This window comes from Pyrus communis, chromosome 2, assembly GCF_041283825.1.
Source record: "Pyrus communis isolate YQ-2024b chromosome 2, ASM4128382v1, whole genome shotgun sequence".
Classification (NCBI taxonomy): domain Eukaryota; kingdom Viridiplantae; phylum Streptophyta; class Magnoliopsida; order Rosales; family Rosaceae; genus Pyrus; species Pyrus communis.
In genome coordinates this window covers 17,384,753-17,407,197 of record NC_142566.1, presented here as the reverse complement: position 1 = coordinate 17,407,197, position 22,445 = coordinate 17,384,753, and the positions used below count along the sequence as shown (strand labels likewise).

General features: G+C 40.6%; 1 protein-coding gene and 1 pseudogene across 1 annotated transcript; both read right to left on the bottom strand.

Annotated features, from left to right (window-relative positions):
* Window positions 1-417: 417 nt before the first annotated feature.
* LOC137747861 (cytochrome b561 and DOMON domain-containing protein At5g47530 pseudogene) lies at window positions 418-1,584 on the bottom strand (annotated as a pseudogene).
* Window positions 1,585-13,031: 11,447 nt separating this feature from the next.
* Window positions 13,032-19,012, bottom strand: LOC148698663 (uncharacterized). The gene is made up of 2 exons (XM_088677450.1): window positions 17,587-19,012; window positions 13,032-13,102 (listed from the first exon to the last, which is right to left on the bottom strand). The coding sequence occupies exons 1-2, from the start codon at window positions 19,010-19,012 to the stop codon at window positions 13,032-13,034; spliced, it is 1,497 nt and encodes a 498-aa protein (XP_088533576.1).
* Window positions 19,013-22,445: the final 3,433 nt, after the last annotated feature.

Here is a 22,445-nt window from a genome sequence, read left to right as displayed (position 1 = left end):
ACATTGACAAATTGGTTGACATTCTTGGCACGTATGACAATCCAGCTTCTTTCCATTATCAAATTTTTGAATTTTAAGACCCCTTGTAGTTCAATTTGGGTCAGATTTTCCGAACTTACACGTGTTTTATTTTGACAGAAATTTTCATTGAGTTGGCGTCAAAGATCAATACTTTCTTAATATTTGTGGGGGATTATGACTTCGTCTGGTTATGGCTGATTTCTACGTTTTTTACTTTTTTATTTTCTCAAGTTTTTTGGATGTTTGACGACTCTGACAAAAAAATGTAAATTGCTAATGAAATGTAACAAAAATACTGATATAAAAGTGCATACGTGTAACAGAAACCATCTGTCTAATTTTAAGTGTCAAATTACAAAAAAATTCAACCAATGAATTACAAATAAAAGTATATAGTTACACTATTGTTTGAGTACTCTCGACGATTTCTGGCCCTGCAGCTCGACTGCTTCTAAACCTCGAAAGGAAAGAGCCTAGTTTTCGTAGCTCTAGGATTGCAGCGATGCATCCCAAAGTACCGATGATGGCAATGTAAGCAAATTTCCACTTGTTTGCCGGCTCCAATATGTCAAATCCTTTGAAAATATTGGTGATGCTTAGGACGATTGTTCCATACCCCACAACCCAATGAAACCAGTTCCAATATTTCCTATTCTCGTCTGTCTTCTTTGGCCTCAAACAAAGAGCTACCGCTACTTGAATCGTGGCAAGGACAAACAGAGTGATGCCGATGCATCTATGCCCTTTGTACTGAATCCCCGGAGATTTAGAACCAAGAAAAATTCCAGTTCCCCACCCTGCAATCCCTCCAAGAAAAGCCAGCATTTGGCATCCTCTATGAGCATGAAACCATGCCGGATCGGCCCCTTCAACCGTCTTGAGATACCTTGCCACGATTATGCCGATGGGCATAAGTATGCCCCAACTGATGGTATTGATAATACCATGCGCATATTTTAAGGGGCACGTTGAAGTACTTCCCTTGCTTGTTTCAGTTTTCCCGGAAAGAAAATCTAAGGTTCCAAAAGATTGCACATTGGGTCCGGAAAGCGAGTGCATTCCGGGGGTGTTCCCGAACATGGGTCCTTGCTGCCAGACGTGGTGCACAACGCTGACATTGTTCGGAAGGCCTATGGTCGCAAAGATGATGAATTCGTTGTTCTCATAAACCGCGGAGACATCGTACAAAGGGAAGCTTACATTCCCTTGTTCCAAATGAGTACCGTAACTTTTAATCGGTGAAGAATAAACCGTCATAGTTCCATCGGTTCTTTTGTAAGCGACAATGGCTTGTGAACCGACCATGCCAGTAGACGTAGGGTTTATGGCCCATGCAACCCATCTCGAGTCACTCACCACAGATTGTGTGAATGCAATGTCAACCGTGGCTGTCGACGGATAGTAATTCCAGTGGATCGTCGAGTTCAAAACGGGCAGAGTACTGCATGCGGCGAAGGTTTTCTTGTTGGAGAAGACATGGGTCGTGCATGGCGGTTGTGTGGCGGCTGAGGAGGAGACGGTAAACAGTAAGCAAATAACAAAGAGAGACTTGGAAAGTGCCATAATTGTTGTCTTTCGGGTTAGAATTTAGAAGAAAGCAATAGATGATCGTTTGTTGTGGTTCGTTGGCTTCTGCCTATGCCTATATATAAATTGCTAATGCAATGATTTCATAATCCTACACGGAGTAGAACTGCTGGTTGCTTGGGAGCCAAGCCTTTTCTATTTTCTAACTAGGAAAAGGAAACCCAATACCAGGTGGTTTCCTTCAAATTTTTAAATAATATTCATGTTACTTTTTTTCCGCCGCGTGAAAAGATTAGCATAAAATTTAATTTTGTTTTGTATTAAAACAAATTAATTTTGTTTTGTACTTAGCATTAAGTAAATATAGTTTTAAATGTGGTTTTAACTTGTGTAATTATCAAAGTGCAGGTGTTGTTGGTGAGAATGGGTTAAATGGGGGTAGAATGTGGCACACTGCCTCATGAGTTAAAAGGTGAATTTTTTGGCCGTTGCAAGCATTCCGAATCACTGAAACTGAATATATGATTTATTTTAAGAATTGTTAGATAGCTATTTCCGGTGCGATCTTTCCACCACCAAAGGAAGAATGCTGATGGTACCCAAAGATGAAATGAGTTCGAACAAATTGAAGTCGTAGGATACCAATTATTATAGACTAAAAAGTTCTTCAGTCCTCGAACTAGTTGTCTACGATCCAATTTACGGGATTAACATCTATTTGGAGACAGAAAGTTCTTCATTCTCAAACTCAATCGACAGACTGATCTGCCTGCTCAACTGCGTTGAGCTACTAACTTGATGCATGATCTCAGCTAGGTGGTTAAACGAAGTTGAGATCATGCATCAATTAGTAGCTAAACAAATAAAGGGTCGGAAAGAGTGCTGCCAGCTCAAACTCGCCAAATCGATCTCATGAATTCTCAGGTAACAAACCATCATGTCTAATTGCCTGCGAATATTTGTCTACATTTGTATGTCTAGGATTTCTAATATTCGGCAAGTGAAGGACGACAAATCAAAGTGCGTGAAGGCATTTCAACGATTCGATTTCAACTTCATTTCTTTGGCAAAAATTACGAAAGGGCATGCCGGAATTCACCGGTAACTGTGTTATACCACAAACCCAATTGCACTGAAGTCACATCCTACATGTGCCTAAACCCTATTGCCTCATTGGGTGTCTAGGATCAGCTTCGATAGGATAACTCAGTAGATTCAATAACTGTTGAATCAAGAAATGGATGCCCACTTGTTTATTTTGTCCAAGTGTCCAAGCGAAGGCAGAAGTTTGCAAGGGATAAATTTTTTTCGTGACTAATCCATCATTCTACCCTCAACTGGTAGTTTTATTCAACTCTTCATTCAATCTAATAAGTTATACAATTCAAACAATCCTAGACACGAAATGAAGCCTAAATTCAAACTTTACAAACAAAAAATTTGCTGGGAATTACTTACCTACATGATCAAACACAATCCCAGGGAGAGCATTTTTGAGAAATGTTATTTTCATAAAATTCACTATAAATGTTTGGGCCCAAAATGCTATTTTGGGCCGAACTTAGAGTCATTATTGGCACAATAGTATTTATCTAGAATCTTGTTATGGACCGTCCAGTCAAGGTCAACTGAATCCTATTACGAAGAGGTTTGGTTTGGATAAGGGTGAGTTAGTCAAATCCCAATGCAATAAGGAGTCTTAAGGCTAAGGATGCTGAGAATTAGGGGATGAATATGGATTCTTAAAGAGTTTGGTTCAAAGTCCTATAGGAATTAGGATTGGCCGAGACCTGATCGAATTGGATTGAAGAGTTCTAATCCTAGTCCATTTCTAGCCTGGTCATGAGGGGATTTGCTGTTATAAATAGAGAAAGGAGTGCATCATTCAAGGCCCCTCCAATTCAACACATAAATTGCCTACACAAAGCTTCTTAACAACCTTTGAGATTTTATCCTCTCCCCCTTTCTTCCCGCCAACACATCTTTAGTTTGGATAAATAGCACTGTGAAGGCAATCGGCGACATGTTCAGTTTGGATAAACAGCACTAGAGCCGTAGAATTAGCCGATCAAGGAGCACCTTTAGTTTGGATAAACAGCACTGCTTCGAGACTGACTAGTTATTTATCCAAGTCTCGATCGACGAGGATTTTTGAGTCCTTGTTGGTAGAGGTCGTCTCATCAGCCTTCTCGGCGAAGTGAGGTGTTACAAGTTACTAGGCTCGGCAAGTTGAACGCCGAGTTGTTTTATGATTAGATATTCACAAGTACACTTTAAAGTTCGGCATTTCGATGGCCAAACCACATTTACCATCAAGACATACATCTCTTTCGAGTATTTGTGTCCATATAGTTTGGTGCCAATTCGGCGTGCTTATACTCTCACGAATATAATCACTGTGACCGAACCTAGAGCCAACAATTTGTGAACTTCACAGATCTAGCAGCCTTGTCTTTAGGCTCTAGAGCCCAAAGGCCGAGACGTGTTCCTTCCTCGGTCGCAGTCGCAAGATCAAGAAGTCAGCAGTGCGCTCAACGCAACATCAACATATTTTACTCCCCGACCGAGCTTGGCCGTCGAGTTGGCACGCCTCACACATAACCGAATGACGTAGTTAGCTCATTATTTACTCGGTCTGCCCTTCATGTATGCTTGGTAGTTTTTAGGGTTAACATTTTGGCACGCGCGATGGGACCTAGTGCTAAAGCTACGAAGTTTGTGACCATTGAGACACGGTTAGTAAAAAAGAAAACAGTCATGGGAAAATCGAAAATTAATCCTCCAATCTAGAACCCAGGACAAGACGGCTTGTTACAGGCACATAATCCTTCTGCTGCTGTGACACTCAAAGCCACAAGTGTGACACGCCGAGAAAAGGAAATTAGTCTCGACGGTCAGCTCTGTGATGTATAAATCCCCACTAAAACAACAAAAAAACATTTTTGTTGAAGGATTAATAGAGGATTGTGACAAGGATAGTGGTGAGGCCTTTAACCTACCAACTAGGTCGTTTCTTTGACGATGACTTGAAAAACAATCTTGGCAATTTGAGCAGATGTTCAGCCAAGAGGTGAAAAGCATACTTAAAGACATGTGAGATAATAACGCTATACACAACAAGTTGCTTGAAGTCCTGGTTAATAAAGCTCACGAAGGTGGATCTGCTGATCATTCCAGGCAGCTTCTTTTCAAGAATAACCCATTGCCAACAGTACAGGCTGATACATGATCTGCACGGCTCAAAATGATTGACTTAGAAAAAAGTGGCGGGCCAACCAGCAGATCAAACGGATTTGATCAAAGAGCAAAAACAGCATCTGTTGATATGGTCGAAGTTCAGAGAATGATTGATTCGGCCTTGAAAAAGGGGCCGAAGTTTCCAAAATTCATTCACCCATATCCTGCCTTTGAGTACCCCAAGGGGTTCATGATCCCAGATTTCAGCATTTTCGCTAGAAAGTCGTCTCTGTCATTATTAGAACACGTGGCTCGATTCACTGCTCAATGTAGGGACATTAACAATGATTTCCATAACCTACGATTGTTCATTTTCTCATTAACCAGCTTAGCATTTGCCTGGTATATCAACCTCCCACCCAACTCCATCCAAAGTTGGGAATAACTATTTGAGAAATTTCATGACCAATTCTATTAATCAGGGATGGACGTGTCAGTATCTTCTTTGGCCAGGATGCTCAAGCCTCTAACGAGTTGTCAACGAAATACCTTACGAGGTTTAAGTCGGCCAAAAACTGGTGCCGAGTACCTCTCCCTAAAGTCGAGTTCGTTAAGCTTGCCCTAAACGGCCTAGATGTGGAGTACAAAAAGAAATTCTTAGGGGAAAATTTTCGAGATATGTACAAACTGGCTCAACATGTCAAGCAATATGATTATTTGCTCCGAGAGGAGAAGATCTCGATATACCTATCATGAGGAACAATCTATAAGAACTCTACGGTCAGTTATGCATCGGCCGATGGAGAAGAGTCCCAATATGCCAGTATAGACGCGGCCGAGATAGTAATAAAAAAACCATACATATGCAAACCATTGGCTCATGTTAACTCCAACGATGCCAAAACCTATTCGGCCTCTATGGAAGCTGCTGTCAAAAAGTCCAAAGTCTACACTTTCGACATCACCAAGGCCGACGCCATCTTCAACTAGCTATTACTTGTGAAAATTGTCAAACTTTGGCCAGGGCATAATATTCCCAAGGCTGAAGATTTGAAAGGAAAAACGTATTGTAAGCACCACAAACATACGACAAACAATTGTGTCATATTTCGTGACATCATCCAAAGCTGGATCGACAATGGTAAGCTTAAGTTCCCCGAGAAACATATGATCGTTCACGTCGATCCTTTTCCTTCGACGACAGTGAGCATGGTAGATGCTCATCTACCAAAGGATAAAGGAAAAGGGAAGGCCGAGTTCATTCCAATGCAATTCATCTTTAAGCAAAACTCTCGGCTGCGATTGAAGATTGATTTATTTTCAAATGAGCCACCTAAAGATTTTTTAAGACCAGCTATTGTCGAGTCAATGTCAGACTCTAGCACAGAGGAAACTGATAGGCCGATATTTTTATGTAGTCGGTGCAAAGCAAACGTCATCTTAACTGAGTCGAAGGAAAAGCCACTTCAGGCTGAAATACCGCAATGGATGCCCACAGTTACGGCAACATCCCAAAAGGTACTTGGTGCAAGCCAACGCTAGAAAGTTTTCGATAGGCTTAGCTTCCAAGTACAAGATAACAAGCCATCTTCGGCCAGACGATGTCTTAACTTTGACGCGCCGTTTTACAATGAGGAGTATTGTGTGTGCAACTCTGGTAGCTCAGGTTCATTAGCCAACCAGCTCACCTTTAAACCATCTGAACCACGTGACCAACATTGGTATACCTACAACTCCTCCACCGATGTATATATCGCGTTGTCCAAATCACAAAAACGTCGGCGCTAAAGAATAGACTGTATGGCTCGTTGACGAGCAGCCCAAACTACCTTGACCACCAAATGGCAACTGAAAGAAATGATGGATAATGAAGATGACCGACAACCTCTGGCCCTCATGGCCGAGCTGCTTCAAGGAAAGAAAGTGATCGATCATGACTTTGAAACCACGATTGAGGAATCCGAAAAGCAAATTAAACTACTTCTTTGGCCTAGGGAGATGAAAGCTCACCTCGAGCACTTCCAGAAGTAAACCGAAAGCAAGCTTCCTCCACTACCCCCACAAAAGCCATTAATCAAAGTCCGACGGAATCTCCACCCACTGTTTCTCAGCGAAGCTTTAGAATACATGTGGGAATTCCACAAGAAGCATTCGGCTAACGACTTATACACTACTACAATACAGGCTATCCCCAGCAGAGCTAAAACCGACAAGAAATCCAATTTCTGTTGGAAATTTGGCAAAAATCCGACATAAAACAATGTAATGTCGGATTGGAATAGGGACACTAATGCTAGCGTCACGAAAGGGCTTCAATGTCGCTTTGTATGCTTAATCTGCCACTACTCAGCGTGAGTTAAAAGTGACACTCAAGCTGACGTCAGTTTAAAGCGTCGTATAATTCAACCTAGTGTCGGTTAAAAGCGACGTGAACTAATAAAATAAACTATATATATCCAACCTAATGTCGGTTTTATCCGACATCATGATAAGATAAACTAATAAAATATCCTTTAACCGACGTCAGATAACAATTAAATAAATAAAATATTCAAACTAGTAACACTCTTAACCGACACCACCTTTGTTAATAATAATAAAAAATTTTGAAAATCTGCACTCGTTTCCAATTAATTGTAACTAAAAAAAATTGTTTAACCAAAATAATAAATTTAAGTATAGGCCAAAACAAACATTAATAAAAATAATTAACAAGAAAAATAGTGCCAAAATATACAAATATTTTACATCTAACATTCCACATAATATACAAAAACTAACTGTTGGGTTCTCAGTCTATTTGGTGGTTGCGGCTGAAATCTTTGAAGTAACATCGCAATCAACTGATTCTGCCGCTACTTTGATTGTTCCATCTTAACCTCTAGGTCCGCCATCCATTTATTAGTATTTTCTTGCCTCATCCTCAACTCATTATTTTGAGTCATCAACACTGCCATTGAACTCTTAGATGACCTCCTAGAGGAATTTGATGTAGAAGATGAAGAAGATGCATAGGACACCATATCAGGAGTCACCCCATGACCATATCCTCTGACTCTATTATGAGTCTCAGGACCCATTGTATCAATATAAACTCGATTCCTAAGTTCTTCATTATCCTCTTGTCTCGACTCAATCAAAGTTTGTAGACTGCTCTCCATTGTTGCCTTGCATTACAATTTTTAAAAATAAAAATTCAAACAATCGTAAAACAGATAAATAAGCTATAGATAATAAAAATTAATAACAACAAAACACTAACACGAAAAAATCAATTACCTATACACTCCGAAGTTTCATCAATCTAACTTTTATCTTTTCGTGTATGACATTCATGAAAAAAGGTTACATGATCTGCCTCTTTCCCATGCTTCTTCCGCTTTATCAAAAATAAAATTTCTAACAACTATAGATTATTTAAAACTAATAACATTTCTTCAAAATGTACAATCCATACAAATTCTTGCCACACTCTTGCAAAAGATTTGGTTCCAGTAGTATGGTTCATTGTTTTCATTTGTCTATTAATCTTATTTTTTTCAGCAACCTGAAAAAAAAACACAAAGTTTTTAGACAAATTTAAAGTGATAACGAAATAAATCATAACAATTACCCTTGTTTTTTCTCTATTCCAGTAAGCTACCAATGCAACCCACTGTGCAGGATTCACTTCGCGAAGAAGGTGACTGCGCACCTCCGCTGCTTTGTTAGTATAAAACTTTTTTTTTAACTTATTTCTAAACTCTTTGTGCGCATGCTCTGCAACCTTAAGCGTCATATGGCAGATCATAGGCATTTTTACTATTTCTGCATCTTCAAAAAAAAAACATTTCCCTACATCCATAAAAAATAAATAAATAAACAAATAAATAAATAAAAACCAAGCTAATCAATTATTATTACTATCATTGACTTGTTCTTCTATTTTCAAGTAATAATAAAAATATCTATAACTTTATTCTCTTCCAGAAAACTTCCTTATCTTCTTCCTTAATCTTACGCCAATCACTCACCAACGGGAGATTTCTGTGGTCTCTAACCTCCCCTGCTATATATTTTGCAAAAGCACTAGAATTATCACTAATGCATTTTCTGGAAGAATCAAATGAACAAAGTTGTTTCGTCCATTTGGGAATTGAGGATCCACGCCTCCATTGAGATGTTCCTTATTAATACAAAAAAAAAAAAAAAAAAAAAAAAACCAGGAAAGCAATGTAAATTTTCAATTTAAGCATAATATAAGTTTAAACACAAAACAAAAATTGAATTTAATAATAATTCAGAAAAGAACCGACTTCAAACTCCTCCTCTTCCAAATGAAGTTCGTCATAACGTTGATCTTCACTAGAATTATCCATAGCACAAGTTAGTGGAAGGAGCAGGAGTATGGCAGAAATGAGGGAAATAGTAAGGCTGAAATGGGAGAAGAAAAGGGAGTAAATGAGACAGAAATGAAAGATAGAAATGGAAGCACGGAAGTAATGGGAAAGAAGAGGGTTTGAATATGGATTAAAACTTAGCTTCGAAATATGAACACGTTACGTCGGTCAAAACTGACACTATATCTGAATAATTGAACTTTGCGTTGGAATAATTGGCAGTAGTGTCGGAATAATTGAACTTTGCATCGGAATAATTGAACTTTACATCGGTTCAAACCGACACTATCATTGACACAACCTAGATACACGCAGCTTGACACACTTTTGACTGAAAAGTCGTGGCGTCGAAATAGGGACAGTTTTACGTCGGTTTAAACAGATGTGACCCTGACAGAGTAGCAGGCGCCTCGAAATTAGGCAGGTTTGCGTTGGTAAAAACTGACGTGAGGCTGACATGTCAGATGTGGCGTCGAAATAATCAGAGGTTGCATCGGTTAAAACCGACGCCAACTCTGACACGTACTGAAAAAGCTCTTCTAAACCATTTGCCTGTGCAAAAAAAAGGGGAAAATTCCCGCCCAAAATATTTCATTTAAACCGATGCAGATGACGTATGCCGTCAACTAAAAGCAACAGGAAACAAGCCAATAAAAAAAAAAGATTTAACCCAAAGTTAAAAAATAAGCAGTTATGTTATCTCATATAATATTTTAATAAATAAAATTTAACTTATATATAATACTTAATAAAAAACAGAAATATAATTTTATGATAAGATATCATCACACACAAATTGAAACATGGTATAATCAATACATAAAATAATTAATATATATATTCCCTGTCATCATCTGTTAGCTCGTCGTCGGCATTGGCATGATTAACGAACTTGGTAGGCAACGGTAATGATTCAAGAAAATGAGTCTTTTCCACACCAACCCTTGTATGGAAATTTTCATTATCAAGAATTCGATCATCCAAGTTAGGTATGGCATAATCATTAATTGCACCACTATCCTTTAATACGTCAAACAAATCTCTCAGCTGGGTTCGAACAACTACGTGCCAAACTTTTTCAATTGTGTCCTCCACGTAAAATGCTTGTAATGCTTGTGATGCTAATATGAAAGGATCCTCTTTAAATCCCAATTGATTGAAATTCACCATAATAAATCCATATTGATCGGGTCTTCATTCTTCATGGACTTTCACTATTAACCAATTCGCACTTAAATAACATCACAACTCGACCCCAAACTAATTTAAATCTACTTAAATAAATTTAAATCTACTTAATAAATATATATTTACATATATATATATAAATTTAAATATACTTAATAAATATATATATATATATATTTAAATCTACTTAATAAATACACACACACACACACACACACACACCATTGAACTTGATGGGATACGAATTCTACGAAACTAATTTCAATGATCCAACCGTCAAACTTGTTTGTATATGCTTCGAAATCGCATTGGCAAAAAATCGCAAAAAAAAAAAAAAAAAATCAGAGATCAAGTAACGAGACAAAACTTTTCAACGGTTATAAAATGAAAAATCATGATTTAAGTGTTAGTGAATATATCGTTTTGATGGGATACGCATCCTTCGAAACTAATTTCAACGATCTAACCGTCAAACTTGTTTATATATGCTTCGAGATCGCATATTCCAAAAGATTACAAAAAACAAACATTCAGAGATCAAGTAACGGGACAAAACTTTTCAATGGTTATAAACAAAAAATCACGATTTAACGGTGATTTTAACTCCGATTTTGATTATTTTTTACACCTACACTCCTTGACCCTATATGAATACAATGAATGAATTTGATCTTCAATTTAAAATATTTACACTAGTGGATACCACAAGATCTTATGTTATACTTAATGAAAGTATAAATAAATTCTAAGTGTTAGTGAATCTATTGTTTTTATGGGATATGCATTCTACGAAACTAATTTCAACGATCCAACCATCAGACTTGTTTATATATGCTTCAAGATCGCATACACCAAAAATGGAAAAAACCAAACATTCTGAGATCAAGTAACAGGACAAAACTTTTCGACGGTTATTAACGAAAAATCACGATTTAACGGTGATTTTAACTCCGATTTTGATGATTTTTTGCAGGTACGCTCCTTAACCCTATATGAATACAATGAATAAACTCGATCTTCAATTTAAAATATTTACACTAGTGGATACCACAAAATCTTATGTTATACTTAATGAAAGTATAAATAAATTCTAATTATTAATTTAACATAATTATTCTTATATTACTAAATATTATAAGTCCATGTTATATTGAATATTGTTAATTTAACATAAATGCTTATAAATATTATTCATTTCCATTTTCTCATAACAATTCAAGTGACAAAATTAAATAATTTGACTAAATATTTATTAATTTAACAAAAATAGTAGAAATTTATCTAAGTACTTAAATTAGAATTTTTAAATAAATAAACTTGTGTATCATACAATTTAAAAATGAAAGAATTTAGTGATAAAATTCTGAATTATGGAAGAATTCCGTCGTCGATCAATTCTTTATGTACTTAACCAGCTCAAATAAATTCCCTACAAAAATAAATTGTAAATAAAAATTAAACATAAGAGGAGAAAATAAAAATATTACAAGTAAGGAAAACTTACTGTTGTGAAGAAGGAACAAATGAAGTTGGAAGAACAAATAAGAAAGGTGCAAGAGAGCACACATGGGGAGGGTTTGTAAATGGGAAGAACGAATAAGAAAAACGCAAGAGAGGAAGAAGAATACACGGGGGATAGTGTGACACACCCCGACCGAGATCGGAGCGTGCTGGCCGTCACACGAAGGTGACGTAGCCATGTGCACGTGCGGAAGCTAATAAAGTAGTAATATAAAGGTACGAATAATTAAAACTAGCATACAAAGTCCTAGAATAAGTGCTAATACAAGTGAAACAATAATTCAGAGCAGGTCTATAGCAGTCCAAATGAAACGACAATAGTGGTACGCTCGAAGGCGACCCTACAATGGTGAGTGTCTGTCAGAAACGCCGAAAAACCCTCTGGGGAAACCACCGCAACGGCTAAGCAACTAGAACCTGGAGGGGCGCAAAAACAAAAGCGTGAGTGGGCAAAAACAAAGCTCTTTGAAAATCATTTAGCAAAATACATTCTAACCCCTCGCCGTAAAACCTGTATACTTCCCATAAAATATATATACGCATAGTAAATGTGTTAAGCATGCTCAAATATATGCCATATGCTCGATAATATGCCATGCCGACATCTCATAAAGATATGCAAGTGCTCAGGTATAATCATATCAACATCGTGTAATCTGGCAGCCGGAGTCACCTAACGTGACCTGTACGGCTGCATATAGAGCTCTAATCTCAATCTCAATATCTGAACCTGACCACGAGTCGGAACCACCTAAAGTGGTCTGTACGACAGGACTGGGTGTAAATAAGTGCTACGATCACGTGAAGCCTGGGCGAATAATCGCGGGTCACCTACGAGTCGGAACCACCTAATGTGGTCTGTACGACAGGCCTGTGCACCTAGCTTGGATCCAAGCTGAGCATAAGGTGCGGGAGGTGAACATCACGTGAAGGCCTGTGCCCTGCCCAGGGCGGGAGCACTAACACCGGGGGTGCAGGTTATGAGCTCTCTAAACATCTCAAACAACTGCTGAAAGTAAATGCGAATACCACTTACCTGGCACTTACCTGTGCGTCCACAGCACCCAATATGCATATATATATGTATGCCACTACTAATGCGTGCAATGATGCATAAACGATAATAATAACAAGCATGGCATAAGGCAAATAACCCTTTTTAAATCAATTTCTGGGAATATAAATGTATATAGGTATATACGGAAAACAAAAGCCCACTCACTGATACGTGGAAGGGTCGTAGCCCCCCTGCCTCGCGTGACCACGCTCGTCCTCGGGGTACGTGTCACCTAAATGCGAAACAACTATAAAAACGTTAACTTTAAAGCACATAACCCAATTCTCGTAAAAACTTCTCATACATTACTCAAAATGGACAAATGAATATACCAACGTGCTCTACACAACCTCAGGATCACAACCATATTTTTAAAATAATTTTTGGACCCCGCACGCGCCCCCACGCGCCAGGACAGGCACGAACCCACGCGCCCCCACGCGCGGCCACGTGCCAGGCACACTGACGGAGTCAACAGACGCCGTCAGGAATATTCCGTCAAACTGACGGAATATTCCGTCAAACTTAACCCCTGCCGTCAGGAATATTCCGTTAAACTTAACGGAATATTCCTGCTTCTTCTCCGGCCAGTCCCCGACGCCGGCGCCGTCGCCGGAAAACCTGCAAATCGCTATAACTCTCTCGTTTTTTCACCTTTTTCCACGTTTCTTGCACCAAATTAAAGCCCTAAACTAGTAGAACACAACCCTACACGTTTTAAGGTCTAAAACTCACTAGATTATACCTGTGCAAGCTTTCCAAAACCAGCCAACTCCACAACCGAGGATTCCAACGTCCAAATTCAACCAACGAGCCACTCCCAAGCTCCTGGGAACCTCACCAACACATCTACAAGCTTCAAAAGTCCAAAAACTCAATGTATAAACTTTGCATGAACAGTACCCAAAACGGAGTTTAAGAAATCGACGTGAAAACGTCGATGTTCTTACCTGAAAAGGGTATATTCGTGTTCCCCTCGACCTCACGATCACAACTCCACCCTTGGTTTCCTCGATCTGCTACGGGATAATGGTTCTTGGTGTGTGTCCGTACGTGTACAGTGGCAATGGGAGCTCGGGGGAGAGGGAGACAGGGAGAAGACAGAGGGAGAGAGAGAGAGAGCAGTGTCAGTGTGTGTGTGGGAGTGTGTAAGGTTCCAAACACATGCCCCAACACACCAAACAACCCACAACGTGACAAAATCGAACTAGGGGCAAAATTGTAATTTCACACGTACGTTTTAATAATCCCGGGACAGGATGTCACAACCTTCCCACCTTAATAGAATTTCGTCCCGAAATTCAAAACAACAAAGCAGCAACCCCTAGTGGTCAAAGAACAATCGAGGGTACAAATCCCTCATCCGATCCTCTGTCTCCCACGTAGCTTCTTCGACTGAATGATTCCTCCATAAAACCTTCACTAAATTCACCGTCTTGTTCCTCAGAACCTTCTCTTTCCAATCGATGATCGTCACCGGTTCCTCGTCATACGTCAAATCTGGGTTAATCTCTAACGGTTGAGGAGGTATCACGTGAGATGGATCAGCAACATAGTGTCGGAGCATAGACACGTGAAAAACGTTATGCACTCTAGCCAACTCCGGAGGCAACTCCAACCTGTAAGCTACCTCACCGACTCGTTCTGTGACCACGTATGGTCCAATGTACCGGGGGCTCAACTTCCCTTTCTTTCCGAACCGCACAACACCTCTCCACGGTGAAAGCTTCAGAAATACCCAATCTCCGACCTCATATGTTCTGTCTGTAGCATGCCGATCCGCTAAACTCTTCTGCCTGTCCTGAGCTGCTTTCAAGTTAGACTTGATTACCTGAACATTCAGAGTAGTCTCCTCGACAATCTCCGGACCCACTAAAACTCTTTCTCCAACCTCTGACCAACACAACGGTGTGCGACAAGCTCTGCCATACAAGGCCTCAAATGGCGCCATGCCAATGCTCGAATGAAAACTATTGTTGTAAGCAAATTCCATCAAATCTAACCGCTGGTGCCAAGCATCACCAAACTGCAACACCGAAGCTCGCAGCATATCCTCCAAGGTCTGAATTGTTCTCTCTGACTGACCGTCCGTCTGTGGATGATACGCCGTACTGTAAAGTAATCTCGTGCCCAAAGCTTCTTGAAAAGCTACCCAAAACTTCGATGTGAAACGTGGATCACGATCCGAGACAATACTCACAGGGACACCATGGTACTTCACAACCTTCGAGATGAACAACTCCGCTAAACGGCTCAAAGAATACTTCTCTCTCACTAGAATAAAATGAGCCGACTTAGTGAGTCGATCAACTATCACCCAAATGCCGTCAAAGCCATTTTGTGTACGCGGCAACTTGTACACAAAATCCATGGTGATATTTTCCCATTTCCACTCTGGAACGGGAAGTGGCTGCAACAACCCAAACGGCTTCTTTCTTTCCGCTTTAACCTGCTGACAAACAGCACACCTGCTCACATACTCGGCTATCTCCCTCTTCATACCCGGCCAATAATAAAACGGTCGAATGGTATGATACATTTTAGTAGCTCCTGGATGCATGGCATAAGCCGAGATATGTGCTTCATCGAGAATTTCTTTCTTCAATTCTCCACTATTAGGCACGAACATTCTACCCTCTAGCATTAACATGCCATCCGAATCTCGAACTCTGAGATCTCGCCTCCTTCCTTGCTCTCTAGCTTGAATAAGTTCTTGAGTCTCCTGATCAGCTACCTGAATCTCAAGCACCCGATCAACAAGTATTGGCCTAACTTGAAAATTAGCAAGTAGAGCCACATCTCGGTCTTCTGCTTCTAACCTTACTCCCGTAGCACGCAAGTCCGCCAATAGAGGAATACGACTAGCGTACAACGCATTAATGCGACCCTGAGACTTCCTGCTAAGTGCATCAGCTACTACGTTCGCACGACCAGGATGGTAGTCAATCGTGCAATCGTAATCGCTGAGCAACTCCAACCACCTCCGCTGGCGAAGATTAAGTTCCTTCTGAGTAAAGAGATACTGGAGACTCTTATGATCTGTAAAGATCCTGCACTTCTCTCCGTAAAGATAGTGTCTCCACAATTTCAACGCAAAGATGATAGCAGCCAACTCCAAATCATGTGTAGGGTAATTCGACTCATGAGGTTTCAACTGCCGCGAGGCATAAGCAATCACCCTACCATGCTGCATCAATACACATCCCAGACCATTCAAAGAAGCATCGCTGTAAACCTCAAAATCACCACTATCGTCTGGGAGTGCCAAAACAGGTGCATGAGTGAGACAATGCTTCAACTGCTGGAAACTCTGCTCACACCTATCATCCCACTCAAATTTAACATCCTTCCTCGTTAACCTTGTCAACGGCAAGGCAACCACCGAAAAATCCTTAACGAATCTCCGATAATACCCTTCCAAGCCGAGAAAACTTCTCACCTCGGTGACGGTTCGCGGTTGCTCCCAACTCTCCACAGCTGCAACCTTCTGAGGGTCCACCAAAATACCCTGAGCAGAAATGATGTGCCCCAAAAACGCAACTTGATCTAACCAAAACTGGCACTTGCTAAACTTAACATATAGCTGGTGTTCCCTCAACCTCTTCAACACCAAAGTAAGATGTCGAACATGCTCCGCTTTCGACTTAGAATACACCAGAATATCGTCAATGAAGACAATAACAAATCTATCCAAGTAAGGTTGGAACACCCGGTTCATCAAATCCATAAAGGCTGCTGGTGCATTCGTCAACCCAAATGGCATAACCAGAAACTCGTAATGACCGTAACGAGTTCTGAATGCCGTCTTAGGGACATCATCCCTACTGATCTTCAGCTGATAGTAACCAGACCTCAAGTCTATCTTGGAAAATACACAAGCGCCTCTCAGCTGATCAAACAAGTCATCGATACGAGGCAATGGATAACGGTTTTTAATCGTCACCCGATTCAGTTGCCTGTAGTCGATGCACAGTCTCAAAGTTCCATCCTTCTTCCTCACAAACAGAACTGGAGCGCCCCAAGGCGAAGTACTAGGCTGAATAAATCCCTTATCCACTAACTCCTGCAGTTGAACTTTCAATTCCCTTAACTCCGCGGGAGCCATACGATATGGAGTTAGAGAAATAGGATTAGTACCTGGAAGTAACTCAATGGTGAACTCTACGTCTCGATCTGGGGGTAGACCAGGTAAATCCTCCGGAAAAACGTCAGGAAAGTGCCTGACCACTCTCACATCCTCAACTCTGCTAGTAACAGCCTCATCTAGCACCACATGAGCCAGATACCCCTGACAACCTTTAGATAACAACTTTTTCGCTCGCAGCGCCGAAATAACACCATGTCTCACCCCACTCTGCTCACCCACGAAAGTAACCACAGGTAGTCCAGGTCGGTGAAACGTAACTACTTTCCCGTAACAGTCAATGTTGGCACGATAGAAGTGCAACCAATCCGTGCCCAGAATCACATCAAAATCCACAATATCTAACGGAATAAGATCGGCTGATAAAGCAACACCCTCTACGATCACTGGACACCCTGGGTACACACAATCTACAACACATCTCTCTCCTCTAGGCATAGCGAACTCTAAATCGTACCCTAGAGGTGTGGGGCGAGGTTGCGTCACTTGAGCAAATGTGTGAGAAATTACGGAATGTGTAGCTCCGCAATCAATTAAGACTCTAGCAAAACAACCAAGAATGTTCAACGTACCCATAATCAAGTCCGGGTTGTTCTGAGCGTCCTGCAGAGAAATATTGTGAAGACGCCCCTGTCCCTGCTGACGCCCGCCGCGGCCTCTGCTCGCCTGAACGCTGCGTCCCTGAGCACCACGCCCCTGACTGGGCTGACCCGACTGTCTCGAAGACCCTGCACTGCTAGTGGCAATCTCCCCCTGTTGATACTGTCCTCCCTGATACCACTGAGAACCACCCGCTGGAGCTGGAGGATATGGCACATAGCCGCCTGAATACTGGGGATAGCCACCCTGGGAATAAGGATCCTGAGGGTACTGATACTGCCCCGGAGCATAAGGGACAGCATCACCCTGATAGTGGTAAGCACCACCTCGGCCCGCCTGGCCGTAACTACTACGACCCTGGATCTGCTGAAGTGGTGCAGGTGGTGGCATAAAGGTCTGCTGCGGTTTCTGCTGCTGCTGGCCCTGGGGACAATTCGCCGCTCTATGTCCCACCTGTCCACACGTGAAGCAACCACTGCTACCACGTCTACACTCGCCGAAATGCCGGTTGTTACACCTGCGACAAACTGGCGCTCTGCCTCGCCCACCATCGCCCTGCCTCTGGCCTCTAGCGCCACCAGAAAATCTACCTCCACGACCCTGTCCAGTGGCACTGAAGCCACCACTCGAAGAACTCGAGCTAGCACCACCCCTCTTGAAGTTCTGAGTCTGACGGGGCCCGAGCGATGCCTGACCTTTACCTTTGTCGTCTTTCTTCGAATTGCCGTCTTTCCCTTCATCACTATCGCTCGACATATTCTCAGAGTCTTCGATCCTCAACAATATCTCATAGAAGTCCTGGTAAGTCCCGCTGTGGACAGCAGTCGCCATCGAACGCCATTTCTTCTTAGTACCTTGGCGGAAGAGACGGAGCATCTCCGCCGGATTACCAGCGACATCAGGATGATAACGAGACAAATCCGTAAACTTGCGGTAGTACTCATTCGCCGACATCTTCCGCTGCTTCAGTTCAGTAAACTCCTGTTTCTTTCTATCGATGTACTCAGGGGGCACATACCTCCTTTTGAACAAATCTGTAAAAACATTCCAATCCGTCCTCTGCTCTGGAGTCAACCTACGAAGCGCCTGCTCCCACCAAGCTACAGACTCAGTATCCAGGAACCATGTGGTCGTCTCGACCCACCTCTCCATAGGGAGATTTCCCTGGTTATGCAATACACGGAAGGTCTTCTCTACGTGTTCTAGCCAGCGCTCTGCATTCTCATGCCCCTCACTGCCCTTAAACTTATCCAACTTCAGATTATACATAGTCTCCAGAGGAGTCCTCTGGGGAGGGCGCATCACTGACTGAAGGGCTGTAGCGAAGACTTCCCCCAACTGAGCGACATCGGGGAAGTTAGACTCGGAAGTACGACGTGGTTCCCGACGAGGAGGCATAATTCTGACAGAAGACACCAAAATCATTAGAATACTCACAAGGACACAGGACTGCCAAACCTAGGCTCTGATACCAAACTGACACACCCCGACCGAGATCGGAGCGTGCTGGCCGTCACACGAAGGTGACGTAGCCATGTTGATAGGAGCATATTCATGCGACTTAAATGGCTTGTTCTCGTGCATTTACGTTATGTTTCTTTAGTTATTTTAGTACTTTAAGCTATTTTCGTGTGTTTATAGGTCCAAAGGGCTAAAGGAGCAAAAAGATGCATTTTGGAGACTTTTGGAGCACTTTTGGGCTAAGGATGGATAGCTTATGGTTGGAGCCAAAGTGTTGGACGAAATTGAAGACCTAATTGAAGACCAAAGTGTTGGAACCTTGTTCTCTTTAGTTTTAGGACATTTAAAACCTTTCCTAATCCCAATCATGCCATGCATAACACACATCCATTCTAACACATTGTCATTGCACATGCATTTCCTTCATTAGTTAATTCACATGCTCCATACTTATCATCACCACTCATTACTTATCACATATCATCACCACTTATCACTTATCATTCACCACTTATCATATCATACATTCATTTATCACTTATCATAATCATTCACTTATCACTTAACATATCATACACTTATCACTTATCACTCATAATCACCTACAACATCCACCTACTTCACCTACAACATCCACCTAATTCACCTACAACATCCACCTACTTCACCTACAACATCCACCTACTTCACCTACAAATGACATAGCCATATGTTCCCTCCACTACTCCTATAAATACCCTTGCATTCATTCATTCAATTCACATCTCATTTCATACACAACACACCACAAACACTTCCATTCCTTCTCTTTGCCGTGAGTTCCCTTGTAATCCAAACACCATTTTTCCATTTCCCTATTAATCCAAACACCACTCCCCAAACCATTCACACCATCAAACTATCCTTAGACCTTGTGCTACAACAACGAGGAAGAGAAGAGTGCCTAAACGTTCATACAATTCAAGTTTGAGTTGTTGGAATGTTTAGGTGTTTCTTTGATTTCAATGTTTAAATTCAATTCTCTTTGTTTGTACGTATGAGGAATGGAAGAGAAGAGTGCCTAAACGTTCATACAATTCAAGTTTGAGTTGTTGGAATGTTTAGGTATTTCTTTGATTTCAATGTTATAATAAACTAAACCCCCTTTAGCTAGGGGGTGATTCGAAATATATGTTTATGCTTGCATTTTGATTTGATTAATTCTAATTGCGTTTCATAAGTTGTGGTTCAATTTGTTTAACCGTTTGATTGATAACTTATTTATGAATGTTTATTAAGAATGCGCGCTTAATTTTCATGCATCAATATGACGCTAGAATATAAGTGAGTTTCACCTAATAGTTACGAACTTATATTCACAAGTAGTGGAGGTTGCTTATAAACAATCGCGTTAAATAAATTCTTGGCATAAGTTTCATGCGTATTCCATAGTAACGAATGCCTCGTCAACACTTAAAGTTTTCATGATGCTTAATGATCTTTGATTGTATCTTTATTGTGCTTTTCACGTAAAGGACTTTTGGAGAATGTTGTGAATTGCGTTGCGCTAACCCATCCAATTCATTAACTTAAGGAAAACTTGACGGTTAATTTAAGCGGACCTAATTGACCCGGGGCGTTGAGAATTAATGATTTGTTGAAATGCAATTGGAAATCGTTTTATTATGCAAGTATAACATATGTGGAGATGAACCCCGTAGCTAACTTTCCATCCATTTGTTCTTTCTTTTCTTGTTTCTGTTTTCATGTTTAATTTAACTTGTTATTCAATTATGTTAAACATGTGAAACTAATTTCTTTTTAGTTAGAGGCGAATTTGAAGCCATGGACATATGTTGGTTATGATTTGATTTACTCCAGTTATGAATTCATGAACTTTAGATGTGGGTTACTTTTCTGTTTTGATTAAGAACTTGTTTATGTATGTGGGTTGAGGGTCGACACTTAATTTGCATGCCTAAGACTTGATGCTAGGATATAAGGGAATTTCACCTAATCGTTATGAACTTATATTCATGAGTAGTAAAAATCGCTAGTCACGATTGTGTTTAGTAAACCCTAGGCTGGATTAACATGCGTATTCCATAGTTATGAATGCCTAGTCAATGTTTATGATTTCCGTTGAACTTAATGATCTTTGTTGAATGTCTCTATCATGCGTATTCCATGTGAGAGACTTTGATTAGGAATAATTTGGTTGTAATGCGTATCCCATTCAATCCAATGAATCTAGGGAAATCTGAAGGTTAATTTAAGCGGACCTAATTAACTTGGAGCATTGTCATTCATCGTTTGTTGAAGTCATAACTGGGAGTCAAATTATATGCTTATGTTCATGTGTGGATAAGGAACCCTCTAACTAGTTTTTCATCATTCTATTTCATTAATTTCGTTTTTTTTTAGAATCTGTTTTAATTCCAAGTTTCTGTTTTAGTTTAAATTCATCCAAAACCAATCCCCCATTTATTTTAAAGTGTTAGATTAATTAGAAATACATTTAGTTTGTGTTTGTAAGTGCTTTGGGTACTGTTTGAGTCTTTTGGTTTGTTTGAGTGTTTTAAAGTTTAGTTTTGCAATTCTTTGAGTCTAGTATAGTGTTTTAAAATTTATTTTACGTTTTTGAGTCAAATCCAAGTGATTAACAATCCCTCCTAATCCCCGGTCCAGAACGATCCCTACTTGCATACTTACTACAATTGATAAAAAGAGGGTTTAATTTGTGTGCGTATAAATCACGTATCAAATTTTGGCGCCGTTGCCGGGGATTAGAAAATTTGCTAATTCCTTGGATTGTTCGTCTTTATTATGTATTTTAGTTTTAGTTTCTGATTTGTGTTTTGTTTCTTGTTCTAGGTACTAGTTTATGACTCGGAGTTCTCATCCGATTCGTGAACATATCCTGGAGTGATTGGGTTCTTCGTCCGGCTGCAAGACGTAAAAGAAAGCGCTACTTGGGAGGCAACCCAATGCACTAAATAAAACAAAGCATGTTCATAAAAAAAAAAAAAAATAAATAAAAAAAAATAAAAAAAAAAATAAAAAAAAAAAGATACTAAACATGGAGAAAGATGGAGCTTCACAAAGGTTGTTTACGTGAAGCCCCACTACGAGGCGTCGGAGCGGAAGGCATAGGATCAGGAGGCATAGAAGCAGGAGGCATAGAAGCGGGAGGCATCGGAGCGGAAGCCCTCGGAGCGGAAGGCATCGGAGCTAGAGCATTCCAGGCCTCAATACTTGGCCAAGCGCTGGATGACCCAGGAAAAATATGCCTCTGGAAGTAAGCCGCAAGCCTTTGACGGTCACTTTGACGGTCACTTTGCATACGACCATTGGATTCTTGCAGCTCATCAAGCTTCCTTTTCATGCCCGT